Here is a 14794-nt window from a genome sequence, read left to right on the forward strand (position 1 = left end):
GAATCAAGCCATCTCCTAAACTTAGTCAGAAATATCTCCTAAGGATGGTCCATATAACATAAATTATGAGTTCTTTTGATTTAACAAGAAAGTACTGCTGTCATAGTTTGTGGCTGCCAAAAAGCCAAATGAAACACTAATAGGGAAGTGTCTTCCAGTTTATAAAATTTCTTCCCAAGTTGAAGTTGGATGCATATAAAAATGTTGACTAAATGTCTGGACTTGAGCATTCTGTTAGCATAGTTTTATTCTTCCTTGGTACAAATCTCTGCCCGGTATGTTCTGATTGCTTTTTAATTAAAAAATAATAATTTGGATTCTCCCACCCCCTTTTCCCTAAGAATTCCACTGCCTTATAATGACTGGATATTTTTTAGTGCTGCCTATCTAATGTCTAGGGCCGCGGTGGCTTAGTGGTTAAGACGCTGAACTGCAGACTGGAAGGTTGGCAGGTCAGCAGTTCGAGACCCGAGTGCCGCGTGACGGAGTGAGCTCCCGTCTTCAGTCCCAGCTCCTGCCAACCTAGCAGTTCGAAAGCAAGAAATTGCAAGTAGATAAATAGGTACCGCTTCGGCGGGAAAGGTAACAGCGTTCTGTGCACCTCGGTGTTCAGTCATGCCGGCCACATGACCACGGAAGCGTCTTCGGACAGCGCTGGCTCTTCGGCTTAGAAACGGGGATGAGCACCGCACCCTAGAGTCGGACACGACTGGTTGGGGACACCTTTACCTTTTTATCTAATGTCTACCTCCCTGCTGGCAATAATTTTGTGCTTCAGATGGGTTGCAGAGGAAACACATTAAGGAAAGCAAATGATCATCATATTTTTTAGCATCTGCAAAATTGTGGCAACTAACTGATTACAGTAATGTTTGCCTGGTGATTTGACCTTTACCTGTATTTTGTGTAGTTAAAATGGAGAAAATGACTGAATAAGTGCTTTAGGGAGCAATCCTATGTGGATTGACAGTCGCCTCCAACCCCAGGGGTGACCACCTATCCAGTGCAGAGCTGGAGAAGTAGTGAGGAGCGGATCTCCTTCTCGCTCCCCCCACCCTGCTTTCGTGGCTAGACAGCCGATTTCGGCTGTCTAACCATGGGACCTTGGAGCGCGGGAAGCGGTGGCTGGATGACGCATAGGATGTGCCATACCGGCATTTCTTACCTCCCCACCCCACTCCTGGGAATGCCCCACTTTCACTGCTCCTCGCTGCTCTTATAAGCGTGTGGCCGATCCGCACTGCCTACGAGGCAGCGTGGGAGGCAGTGGGTGTAGGTTCTCTGGGAACCAACCTATCCTATGCCCATCTAGCCCCTGACTAGCAGCCATAGGATTACGCCCTTAATTATTAATAGACATACATTATCTTAACAGAGCGTCTAATTTCTTCCAAACAAAGCACTACCTCAAAACAACAGAATTCCTGCATAGGAAAGAAAAAAAGAGAGCCATTTATATATGAAACATGATGCAAACCACATGTAGGTTCTCATAAGGATGACAATATTACTTAGCATTTATATAGCACTTTAGAGTCTTCAGAGCATTTCCCTGGTTTGCATGTAACACTAACCCATGGTTTATTTAAATCATGGTTTGTTACCCTCTCCAGGGTTTGTCTGGCAGATGACTGAACAAACCATGGTTTGTTTTCTCAGTCCCTGGGCTGTTTCCCCCCTCCTTCACCTGTTCCCTCCCTGTATCAGAGATGCCTTTGTGGCACTGCAGCACTAGCATCTAAATAGGCCGGGTTTTTGACCACTCTTGCCCACTGCCTCTGTAGCCTATCGAAACAACCCATGAACCACCCACAATTTTGGGTTCGCATGTAACTACCACCCATGGTTTAAATAACTCACAGTTCACAACCCAACAACCATGGTTTCTCTTTTTGGTTAACAACCCATAATTCCAGGCTTGCATGATTCACCAACCCATGATTTGTTATGTGAGAGCCAGGTCATCGTTAATATGGGATGAAAACTTAAGCGTAGACTTAAAAATGGCAAAGTGTTTCAAAAGCAGAAACAATGCACTGAGTATTCAAATGCTGAAGATGGGTCTGGACATTTTACTGTGGACTTGTAAACTGACAAGTCACCCAGCTGTCTGTGGCAAGGATTTGCCTCTAGATGACCAGGCAGGGAAGCATTTTAGAAGTTTGAGTCCCAGTGTTGGGAAAAAGGCGGGATATAAATAAATAAGGAGGAGGAGGAGGAGAAGTTGGGGTGTCTTCATCTGCCAAGCCATAAAATAGCGAATTAATTAAAGTATTTTACCATGCTTTTCTGTCTGACAACAAGCATCCAAGGCAACTCAGAATAAGCGAAATCCACAGAGAAAGCATAAGTTTGTGTAAAATGCAGTATTTACTGAGAAACTATGGGGGAGGAGGAAGATGGTGCTAAATGTCCTCTCCTCTGTCATTAGATGTTACTGCCTGCTGTTCTTTAAAGGGTTTAATCCAGCTACAGCAGAAATTGTCTCCTTAGAAGCATGCTACCCAGCAACCAGGGCCATGTAATTGTTGTGAACCACCCAGAGAGCTTCCGCTATTTGGAGGTATAGAAATATAATAAAATAAATAAAAGCAGCACCAGATGCTTTCTGTCCTGGAGGCAGGGTTTCTCCTAGTCCAGGCAGCTAGACAGCCTGCAGCTGTTCTACATAGCAGTGGTCACTGAAGATGACCTTGGGGCTATTCGCATGACAGCCCACTGTGGGTTACTGAACCAGTGGTGGGGCTGCAGTGCATGTCGGGTGCGTGTGGTTGCCATTTTGAATATTCAACCCCCGCTTGGGGGTTGTCATGTCATGCGAACCTGGTGAGCAAGGGTTATGTGAGGGTTGTTTAACTCATGCTCCCAGGTCGGCATGACACAACAACCCCAAGTGCGCGTTGCATATGCAACCTGGCGCCTGTCAAGGCTTGTCGTGGGTTAAATAACCCAAGATGACCTGCGGTGTGTTGTCCAAACCCAGTTATCGCGGAGTTAATGATGCAAGAAGCCCACTCTCCAGTCCTTAGACGTTACTGATAGAACTACCACTCCAACATAGCTATTTGTAGACAGGTGGGTTAGTAAATCTTTCTGAGGGTGAGTAACTTAAAAATATGAGGCGGAACCAATATGCAAACCTCTGGATAATAATATTTCATACAGAAGAAATGCATAATAGCTTAAAACATACTGCATGTGCTTTTTAATATTCACTTTCATCTTAAGCTAAACTTTAAAATGTGTTTCTTAATGGAACGCGATGATTATCCTTACAGAATTAACTTTATTCTCTACAGTGACCTAAAAATTTCTACAGATTATTTTTTAAAAAATCAAAACCAAATCAAATCAAGTGATTTCATTGTAGAAATATTTATGGACTAAAGATAGGCCTTTCTTGGACACATTAAAAATGACAACCAGAAAATACTTGGCATTTGTTGAGAACAGTTTCTCGGCAGTACAATTCTGCAAAGTGAACATATAATATTATGATTAATGCTAACTTGATTATGCTAAAGGATCAGGTAATATGTTTGCTTCAGAAACTTATTCTGTTTGAGATGCCTAGATACTGTAACAAGACACAAACTTGTATGCTGTCCGGCTCTTTGTAATGATTAAGTGCTACAGAGAAAAAAAATCACATCTGTAGGACATATTTGAATACAACAAAGTGGGCAGGAACTATGAATCCAGGGATCAGCAAACATTCTCCTTATGTCATCATCTTTAATCTTAGTCCAAATCCTCCATAATAAAGTATTACAGTACATAAGAGCTAAATTAGTGAGTATCACATGAGCTCAGTGTGTGCATGTGCATGTGTGTGTGAGAGAGAGAGAGAGGGAGAGAGAGAGAGAGATTAGGCTGCAATCCTATTCATACTTAACAAGGAATACGACCAACTGAACGTAAAAGGGCTTACCTCTGAGAAGACCTGCACAGGTTTATGTGGTTAGTTACCATTAGAAAACAAGACATTCATATACTCGAACATGGCAAGCAATTAACTATCATAGGCAGAAGTAGGCACGTGATTTTTGCTACTAAAACGTACAACTAAATACATGAAATGCACCTACATAAGTAGAACATTCCATTACTGAAATTAATATGCCTGTAACACTAGCACAATATTTTGGCCTGTAACTTTGCATTGCACTGCAGTTGGTACTGACTCCACATATTTACATAGCCTGAGCAAATCTTAGGATAAATCAAGTTACTTTTCTTGAGCTTTCAATCTATTTTGAAAACAGTACTTTTAATATAGTTTTGCCTGGTTGCACCATTGAAATGACATGAAATGAGGGGTAAGGGAGAGGGGAAAGACTGCTGAGAGCTGAGAATAAGAGACAGAAACCACTGCATAAACCACTGCCAAAGAGTCCCAGAACAACATGTTTTGGCAGAGACTGAGACGGGAAGAGCAAGGGGAACAGAGGCTTGAAATACTCTTGGGCTTTGCTCTTCTCTCATTTCTTACAGTACGTATCCATCATAATTGTCCGAAGAACAATAGGACAAAGCCAAACGGGGAGTGGTAAAACATCCTGAACAAAGCAGTAATCATTCAGCAAAGTGCTAAAACTATAACATTTTCCTAGCACATGGAACTTCTGACATAGAGAAAATTGCTACAAAGAGTGAAGGCAAGTGTGCTCATGCTTAGCAACTACTAGGCAGCAATATTAATCAACAAGAGTACTTCTACCTGTGTAGCCCAGGCACTGAACAGGCATATACTTTACCCATTCTCATTCAAGGAAGTGTTTGCAGCTATCAGTGTTACTGCACTCATGTCCTACTTCTGGGTTTCCCATAGGCATCCGGTTGGCTACTGTGGGAACAGAATGCTGGACTAGCGAAATCTTTGGTCTGATCCAGGGCACAGCTTTCTTGTGTTACTGGCTTCACTATACATCAGGGGTGCAGAACCTCAGGCCTGCGGGCAACATCTAGCCTTCCTCAGTTCCTCGGATGGCCATGTCCCCTTCCTCTGGCCCTACCCCATCCCACCTGACCACTCATCATTTGGTGGTTTCCCAGCTTTTGTGCAGCTTCTTGTTCCATTCTCAATGGTTGAAATGCCTCTCCTAAGGCTTTGTTGCTGGCAAAAAAATAATATTTTTTGTATTTTGGGTTCACCCCTTTTGCCTTTGGCCCTACACACCACTAGAACGTGGTCCTTGAGAGCTTCTCTGAAATTGAATTCAGCCCTCAGGCTAAAAGTGTGTCCCCCTGCTATAAATAAAAATCTAGTTCTATCATGCATTATGAATTGATGCTAAAGGCTTTTTTTCTGTGCAGAAAACAAATATACAATGGTCACAAGAACTAGTGTACGAGTCCCCAATGTGGGGCCCCCAGGGACCTCCAATGGTGCCTGTGAAGCTCTCCACTCCATGCCCCCTTCAAAAATACATTTTTAATTAAAAAAATTGAAAAATGTTAGGATGTTAGGTTTTCCTTCCTATTCTTGAACCTGCTGCTGCTGAGCTCTTCAGCGGGCAAGAACAGAAGAAAAGAGTTCCTTCCTGGCTCTGTCCAACCTTCTTCTGTCCATGCAGACCTTTCCCCTTTGCTCTCTCTCTCTTTTTCCACTCCCAGCCTTTATTTATTTATATATTTATTTCATTTCTATACTGCCCAATAGCCAAAGCTCTCTGGGCAGTTCACAAAACTTAAAACTACAAGGTACAGCAATACAAAATATGGAAATTTAAACTACAGTATAAAAGAACAACCAAAATAAAACCTAGCAGCAATTCAGAGGTCTAAAATACAGATTTAAAACAGGAGAGCTAGAAGACTAGAATGCTAAAATGCTGGGAAAATAAAAAGGTCATCACCTGGCGCCAAAAGTAGTACAATGTAGGTGCCAGGAAAACCTCCCTAGGGAGCTCATTCCACAGCCAGGGTGCCACAGCAGAAAAGGCCCTCTTCCTGGTAGACACCCACCTCACTTCCTTTTGCAGGGGCTCCCTCAGAAGGGCCTTGCTCTTTCTTTCCACCCAAACCTTCCTTGCTATCTCTCTCCCTTCCCTGTCCCTACCCTTCTTCTTTCTCTCCCTTCCTAGTCCTTAGCCTTGCTCTTTCTCTCCCAGTCACCCTTTATCTTGCAGTTTCTCTCCATTCCCAGCCTCTAAACTAGCTGTTTCTCCCCGACACCTCTTTACCTCGCTCTTTCTCTCCCCTCTCCCCCTTTGCCTTGATATTTCTTTCCCCTCCCCCATATTTTGACTAGCCAGGCCCCCATGGCAGCTATTATGTGACTAGCCACATCCTCCACAGGACCTATTTTGTGGTTGTGCCACAGCAGTTTCTCAAATTCCCAAATGTGCCCATGGGTCCAAAAAGGTTAGGGACCCCTGAATTAGTTGGTATAAGTTACTTCATTAATGAACTTGCAGAAGCTTCAAATCTCTCCCATAACAAACCTTTATGCGAAAATGGTGCCTTTATAGAATATCAAGGCAACCCTTTCATTTACATGCTGAAAATTCTAGTTACGCTTTCCTTTCAAAATTTAGCAGAGACAGTCAGTAAATAGGAGGGCTTCTGCCCTGAAAGGCAACCCAGCAATATCTTAAATAAATAAATAAAAACAAATAGTTTTTTTTTTTTAAAGTGACACAGAGTTTTCTATGGCCAGTATTTTTTTTAAAGTAACGCACAGGGAGTAAGATGAGTTTAGCCAGAGTCCCTATATGCAATCCTATGAAAGATTGCACTGTGCTATAAAAACACTCTTTTTATAAATTGTATAGGTCATACTTTGAGAACTGTTTCAGTGATGCATGCTCTATTTTTTCAAATCTACGGACACACAAAGTTAATTTCACATTTGGTTAACAGAATACATACCTGCAAGTGTGGTCATCACTCACACTTGCAATTTCCTGACCATCTTTAGGAGAAAATACCAAATCATTAATGTAATCTGAATGGCCTGCCAAGATCTGTTGACAGAAAGGGGAAATATTACTTTTAATTATAAAATTAAAAGAAGAAGGCGGTATCTTAAAGCTGCTAAAAACAAGCAAGTCTAAAGTGAAGCCATCCATTTGAAGACCAATAAGAGGAATATTTAAAAGGTTAGGAATCAGGATAGGCTGGAGGGGAAGAGGCAATCTTTTAGATGTGTTCGATCCCAAGGCAGTTAGAGCTTTACCTGTTAAAACAACACTCTTGAATTGTGTCTGGAAGACAAAGCCAGTATGGACACTGGACCACAGGCGGATATGTTTACTAGCTAATGCTTCCAAACAGTAATTGGGAGCATTAAAAAACCTCTAACCACAATAGGTTAAATTTGAAACTGTAACAGCTACAATTGTGTTTTAAGAATCTGAAGCTCAACCCTGACAAGACCGAGGTACTTTTGGTGGGAGACAAGAGGAGGCTGGGGGATGTTGACCTGGTGTTGAATGGGGTACGGCTACCCTTGAAAGACCAGGTCCGCAGCCTGGGGGTCATTTTGGACTCCCAGCTGTCCATGGAGGCTCAGGTGTCAGCTGTGAGCCGGACAGCGCTGTATCAACTCCATCCGATACGGCGGCTGCGCCCCTTCCTTCCCGACCATCTGCTCCCATCGGTAGTATATGCCCATGTCTCCTCTCGTTTAGACTACTGTAATGCGCTCTACGTGGGGTTACCCTTGAAGACGGTTCGGAAGCTGCAGCTGGTACAGAATGCGGCGGCTCGCCTGATTAAAGGCAGCTGCCGGCGAGATCACATCACTCCAGTGCTGAAGGAGTTGCACTGGTTACCAGTTGTTTTCCAGGCCAAATTCAAGGTGTTGGTTTTGACCTTTAAAACCCTATATGGTTCCGGCCCAGCCTATCTTAAGGAGCGCCTCCAGCAACACCAGACAGGCCGCTTAACAAGATCAGCCTCGGATGGCCTTCTCTCTGTCCCATCAGCCAGGACAGCTAGACTGGTGGGGACGAGGGAGAGGGCCTTCTCTGTGGTGGCCCCCACTCTGTGGAACTCCCTCCCCAGGGAACTCCGTCATGCCCCCTCTTTAATGAGCTTCCGTCGTGCATTAAAAACGTGGTTGTTCAGGCAGGCATTTGGGGTGGGTTAGGGTATTTAAAAAAAAAAAATTTATGGTAAAATTTTATTGTTTTAAATTGTTTTATGGGGGTTGTACATCGCCCAGAGTGGCTGGGTGACCAGTCAGATGGGCGATTAATAAATTTAATAAATAAATAAATAAAAGAAACTCAGCTGTCTCAGGATATCTCTTGATCTAGAAGGTAGTTTTGAAGAGGGATGGATATGTATTCAGTGTTGCAGTAGAGTTGTATTATAAAATAGTAGCTATTTTAATTGGGTATTTTATCAGACACAAAATTTTAAAATTCTTCTTATACAACAGTACCCTGTGTAGTATGTTAATGCTGTTCTTATCCTTTAATGCAGAAATGGACTGCTCTTTTTTGTTTTTCACTAGAACCCTGAAATTCACTAACTGGAGCCTGGTGCAAAAGAAATACTAAGAATTCCAAGAGCCCAGGAATAGCAGTATAGCAGATTTGTTTTGAATAGCAGAACTAAATGGAGCTCACAGTCCTTCAACACAAAAATCTACCCTAGGTTATCCCAATCTTTCTTCATTTCAGCAATATAATGGGGGGGGGGTTGTTGCTGCTATTGTTGAACAACTGGGAGTGATAAACCCTTGCAGATGTACTTCAGATCACTCAGAGACCTACCAGTAGATCCAGATCTACCTTCTCCCCACCCCTACTTCAATGTGACATAGAATTTGTGTCACCTTCATTGCTCATATTTGCATCTATTTTAGATGCAGCAGTTCCTAGGTAATTAAAAATGAAATTTGGATTTTATTGAAATTCTGCGTAAATTTAGTATAAAATGGCTTAATTTTGCATGAGCACACATTTAATATAGAAGTGTTAACACAAATGCTTTAAAGGTTTACAACACATACATACCTCAGAAATATCATCCTAACAATATTATCTCTTATAAATGCAAGTTAACAGTTCAATCGTATACATGTCTACTCAGAAATACATTTTACTGAGTTCAGTTGGGCTTACACCCAGATAGGTGGGTATAGGATTGCAGTCTTAGTAGGTATGTAAAAGAATACACAAGTTCCAAAAATGGGAAGATACATTTATATTATAATTTGTGTTTCATTCTCACCTTATAGTCATCCTTTTCTTGTAGATCTGATGTGAATAATCTTAACTTCCTATCAGCAGCAGCAGTACAAAATCTAAGGTAATCAGATAAGTAATAACACAATACATTTAGTAATTTCATACAACTGAAATATAGTAGGCAATATTAAAGATGGATTTATTTCTCAAAGTAAATTCATGTTATTCGTTTTGAAATGAAAGATAATTTAGGGCACAATCCTAACTAGATAGGTGGCCGCCTCCAAACTTGGAGGCAACTGCCTATCCAAAGCAAGGCAGGAGAGGCACGGGGGGATTGTTCCCTCCACGCCTCTCCTGCCTTGCTGTTTTTTGCTAGCCAGCCGTTTTTGGCTGTCTAGTGGCAGGGGGCCCGACCGGGAGAGGAAGCTGCCATGCGACACATTGGATGTGTTGTACACGCAGCTTCGCTCTCCCTGCCCCAGAACGCCCGCCCGGAGCACCCCTTTTCAGTCGCTCTGCGCTCCTCTTATAAGCGCAGAGGACGGGGCTTCTCCATGCTGCCTCCAAGGCAGCGTGGATGAGGGGGGAGGTCAGTTTTCCAGGAACCGACCTCAGAGCACCGGCTTCAAGGTCAGTTCCTGGAAAAAAGCATATCCTATGGCCCTCCAGACAGTGTCTAGTGGCCATAGGATTGCTCCCTTAACCACACTTCTCTGAATATCAAATCAAAGCCAGGCAGGGTTTCTCTTATTTAAAGAAAATAACAGGGTAGGCAATTATTATTTAGTTAAACCTTTCTATTTGCTCTGCAGCCAAAAAGCTCCCAGAGTTACTTACATATAATCGATAAAAACAAAACAAGGCAAGGCAGCCCCTGCCCACAGACTTACAATCTAAATGACACAACACAAAATGATTGTTCAGCATACTTGCTTACTGAAGTTCTCATAGTTTACTCATTACTACAGATAATGAGAAGGCAAAAACTGCTATGACACCTTACCGCAGTCTTACAACTTAGCAGTTGCCTGGGAGGTAAGAAGAAAACATATATGCCCCCGGTGACCAGGCCCAGCAGCATAATGCAGTGCCACGTGGAACACATGAACGGTTCTTCTCTGCTTCAGATGGCCACAGAAGAAAGAGTGCTATTCACATAGCAGATGTGACCCTGCATTTCTGGGTTGGCTGTGCACACAGCATAGCATAGAGTGAACAATTGTTTCTGTCCCTCTGGTCTGGCAACAGTGGCAGTTTATTGCCTGTGCTCAATTAGGCAGCTTATTAAAATAAAGCCAAGTTAACTGAAAATAGCAGATCCATCCCCACCCCACTTGATAGTCTTGTTGCTACCGGTTAATGCTACTACTTTTCCGGACAGATTTCTCAGAGCTTCAGGGAATGGTTAAGTGTCAATGTTCTACATAAGCAATTCCAATACCCTTGGATGACAGATCATCACACTTTTCATTCCCTGCTCCTGTGCACATTTATTTATTAGTTTAGTTAGTCATTCATTCATTTTATTAAAACATTTGTATCCCACCCTATATCATTACGATCTCAGGGCGGCGTACAGATAAAATCAATTTAAACAATATAAAACAATAAATAATTTGAACGCCTAAAAACATATTAAACTATTACACAAGCTAATATCAGTTAAAATCTAAAACAATAAAACAGTTAAAACCATTTAGCCCTCAAAGGCTTTGGTAAAAAGCCATGTTTTTACTTGGCACCGAAACAAGACCAATGTCTGTGCCAATCAGGCCTCCAAGGGGAGGGCATTCCACAACCGGGGTGCCACAGCAGAGAAGACCCTCTCCCACGCCCCACCATAGTGTATGTCTTGTACTGCTGGGATGCAGAGGAGGGCCCCTGCAACAGATCTCAGTTCTTGGACAGGCATATATAGGGAGAGGAGCTCCCTCAAATATCGAGGTCCCAAGCTGCTTAGGGCTTTAAACGTCATCACCAAAACCTTGAATTCCGACTGGAAGGGTACTGGCAGCCAGTACAATTCCTTTAAAACTGGTGTTATATGGTTTTTATACGGTGTTCCGGACAGCAGTCTAGCTGCTGCATTTTGTGCTAGCTGCGACTTCTGAGTCGTCTTCAAGGGCAGCCCCATGTAAAGTGCATTGCAATAGTCTAATCGGGAAGTTGCCAGCACGTGTACTACTGTGGCTAGATTATCCCTGTCCAGGAAAGGCCATAGCTGGCAGATCAGCTGAAGCTGGCCCCAAGTACACCGGGCCACGGGGTCCACCTGGGGCTCCAGTGACAGGGATGGATCTAGGAGTACTCCCAAGCTACACACCTGCTCCTTCAGGGGAAGTGCATCCCCATCCAGGACAGGTTGCTTACCCAATTCCGGGACCCGGGAACCACCAATCCATAAAGCTTCCATCTTGTCAGTATTCAGCTTCAGCTTATTGGCCCTCATCCAGCCCATTATAGCCTCCAGGCACTGGTCCAGCACCTTCACCACCTCAGCTGACAAGGAGAAATAGAGCTGAGTATCACCAGCATACTGGTGACACCCCACCCCCAAACTCCTAATGACCTCTCCCAACGGCTTCATATAGATGTTGAACAGCATGGGGGATAGAACAGAACCCTGTGGGACCCCACAACTTAATAGCCATGGGGTAGAACAGTAATTCCCCAATACCACTCTCTGGAATCAGCCCTGCAGGTAGGAGTGGAACCACTGTAGCACAGTGCCCCCAACTCCCATCCTGCAGAGCCGATCCAGTAAGACACCATGATCAATGGTGTCAAAAGCCTCTCAGAGATCCAGGAAGATCAACAGGGCAGCACTCCCTGTGTCTTTCACCCAGAGTAGGTCGTCAGTCAGAGCAGCCAAGGCTGTTTCAGTGCTGGACCCTGGCCTGAAACCAGACTAAAATGGGTCCAGATAATCAATTTCCTTCAAGAACGTCTGAGGCTGACCAGCCACCACACGCTCAAGCACCTTGCCCAAAAAGGGGATATTGGCAATGGGGCAATAGTTCTCACACACCTCTGGATCCAGGGACGGCCTCTTCAGGAGAGGGTGCACTACAGCCTCTTTCAAGGCAGGAGGAACCACCCGTTGACAGAGTGAGGCATTTATCACTCCCTGGAACCACCAAGCCAATCCACCCCTGCTAGATAGTATAAGCCAAGATAGGCAAGAGTAAAGCATAAATGTTTACGTTTTGCTATTCTAACACAGAATAAAGAGAAAGAAAAAACAACAGTTTTATATATAGGATTTTTAAAAGCCCACAAAGGCTTATCTATCACAAACTTTCACTTACAATTGACTCTTCACGGGAAGAGATGTCTGAGGCTCCAAATCTATACAGTTACCTGGGAATAAGTTCCCTTTAACTCTGTAGGGCTTATTTCTGAGCAGACATATATAGGGTTGCACTATGAAATCCTAATCCATAACTTTGCCCTTTATCTTAGCACAATAAAAATGACCCACAATGTTACTAATAAAATTACCGTATCTGGGGAGGTAAAGTATCAAGTCTAGTTTCTGGACTCCACACAATGGCATCAACTCTAATCCCATGATGAAACATCCTTAGTGTTTTATAATGTATTCCTTCCACTTCTGCATCCTCCTCCTATGGACACATGCAATGCTTTGATAAGTGAAGTAGTAACAAAACACATTTCATCTCAGCAACCTTTTGTGGTATAACAACCTTGATAAACAAGATGGTCCTTGCCCTTGGAGCCCCGTTACATGGTGTTGCTGGTTCTTTGTGTCCTCCTCTCCCTTGAGAAAGGTGTGTTTCTATATACAAATTAACTGTTAAATGCATGATGGCTGCCATCATGTGCACACTTACCTGGGAGTAAGTGCCTCTGAACCCAAAGGTACATCTAAGTAGATATGCATAGAACATCACTATAACAATACCTCTACTCTTTCTAGAACGTATTTATGCAAGGAATCTTAAGGAAGCCATGCTGGGCCTTTCCAAGCTTCCTCAAGTTTTTCACATTAGCACTCTGAACTATGCTCATGTCAGGACTGGGAGACTTCCATCAGTACATAGTTATACTAATGGAGTTACAGTGCAAAAGAGGTCATATCAGAAAATCTGGCAGCTCAGTGAGTGCAATCAAGGGGCTTCCCCCTAAAAAATCATTGTTTATCAAGAATGAACCTCAGTGCGTAATCTATACTCTTTAATTATTATTAGGGGATTTAGATTGTAGACTTTGAATGTGGTAAGTCACTTCAGGTGTCTTTGGGCACAGAGGTTACATTTTTAAAAATATAAATATTCTAATCATTGTGAACAGCTATATATAAATCTTATTTTTTCAGTGCATTCTGAACATTTAAGTTTACAATTTTAGCTTCACAAAAGCAATGGCCATCACTACTTTCAAGATACTATGCCTTAATAATTTTTGGAGTTATAAACTATACTAACCTGGAACCTACAGGTCCCGACAACCACATAATTATTGCCACCATATGCAATGAGTGATTCTGCAGTCCCACTCTCAAATGGGTTGAATTCCACCACATGCACATAATCCTCGCACTCCACAGTATAGGCTGCACTTCGAGAAGTCTCCTGCTTCATCTTCAATAGAAGGATTCAGCTCAAAAAAGGTCCCTCAGTTAGACAAGGAACTGTAAAAGCACATGTAGTTAGGTAAGTCCTATTGAGGTCAATAAGATTTCCTTCCAAGTAAGAAAATACAGCTTTAGCAATGTTCGTTTAAGGCTACCAACCTACCATAAATGCTTGCACGTTGCTCTGAAATCAATGAAATCTGGGCCTGGTCTCCACATAATGAAATGTGGAGGGGTGGTACAGTCCAGAGATCATAGAATCATAGAATACTAGGGTTGGAAGGGGCCTATAAGACCATCGAGTCCAATCCCCTGCTCAATGCAGGAATCCAAGTCAGAGCATCCCTGACAGATGGCTGTCCAGCGTTGTCTTGAATGCCTCCAGTGTGGGAGAGCCCACCACCTCCCTAGGGAATTGGTTCCATTGTCGTATTGCTCTAACAGTCAGGAAGCTTTTCCTGATGTTCAGCTGGAATCTGGCTTCCTGTAACTTGAGCCCATTATTCTGTGTCCTGCATTCTGGAATGACCGAGAAGAGATCCTGGCCTTCCTCTCTGTGATAACCTTTCAAGGACTTGAAGAGCGCTATCATATCTCCCCTCAGTCTTCTCAAGGCTAACCATGCCCAGTTCTTTCAGTCTCCCCTCATAGGGCTGTTTCCAGTCCCCTGATCATCTTCATTGCCTTCCTCTGAACCCTCTCTAATTTGTCTGTATCCTTCTTAAAGTGTGGTGTCCAGAACTGGACATAGTACACAAGATGAGGCCTAACCAGTGCTGAGTAGAGGGGAACTAGTACTTCATGTGATTTGGAAGCTATGTTTCTATTAATGCAGCCCAAAATAGCATTTGCCTTTTTTGCAGCCACATTACATTGTTGGCTCATATTCAGCTTGTGATCTACAACAATTCCAGGATCATTCTCGCTTGTAGTATTGTTGAGCCAAGTATCCCCCATGTTGTAACTGCATTTCATTTCTTTTTCCTAGGTGCAGAACTTGGCATTTATCCCTATTAAATTTCATTCTGTTGTTTTCTGCCCAGCGCTCCAG

The 14794-nt window shown here is 43.1% G+C and overlaps 1 protein-coding gene across 4 annotated transcripts in view; it reads right to left on the reverse strand.

Annotated features, from left to right (window-relative positions):
- NUP37 (nucleoporin 37) overlaps positions 1-14794 on the reverse strand; it is a 39589-nt gene that overhangs the window by 13814 nt on the left and 10981 nt on the right. For 3 of the 4 annotated variants that reach the window (XM_084809598.1, XM_084809599.1, XM_084809597.1), the window contains 4 exons: positions 13595-13800; positions 12648-12772; positions 9187-9259; positions 6874-6968 (listed from right to left, as the gene is read on the reverse strand). In XM_084809598.1, coding sequence (XP_084665724.1) covers positions 6874-6968; positions 9187-9259; positions 12648-12772; positions 13595-13750 — 449 coding nt within the window. In that variant the 5' untranslated portion in view covers positions 13751-13800. The remainder of the gene's footprint in view (positions 1-6873; positions 6969-9186; positions 9260-12647; positions 12773-13594; positions 13801-14794) is intronic. The other variant, XM_084809600.1, reaches the window with a different exon arrangement.

Source organism: Heloderma suspectum, chromosome 7, assembly GCF_057233095.1.
Source record: "Heloderma suspectum isolate Gila_16-S chromosome 7, 16-S_ref, whole genome shotgun sequence".
Taxonomy (NCBI): Eukaryota; Metazoa; Chordata; class Lepidosauria; order Squamata; family Helodermatidae; genus Heloderma; species Heloderma suspectum.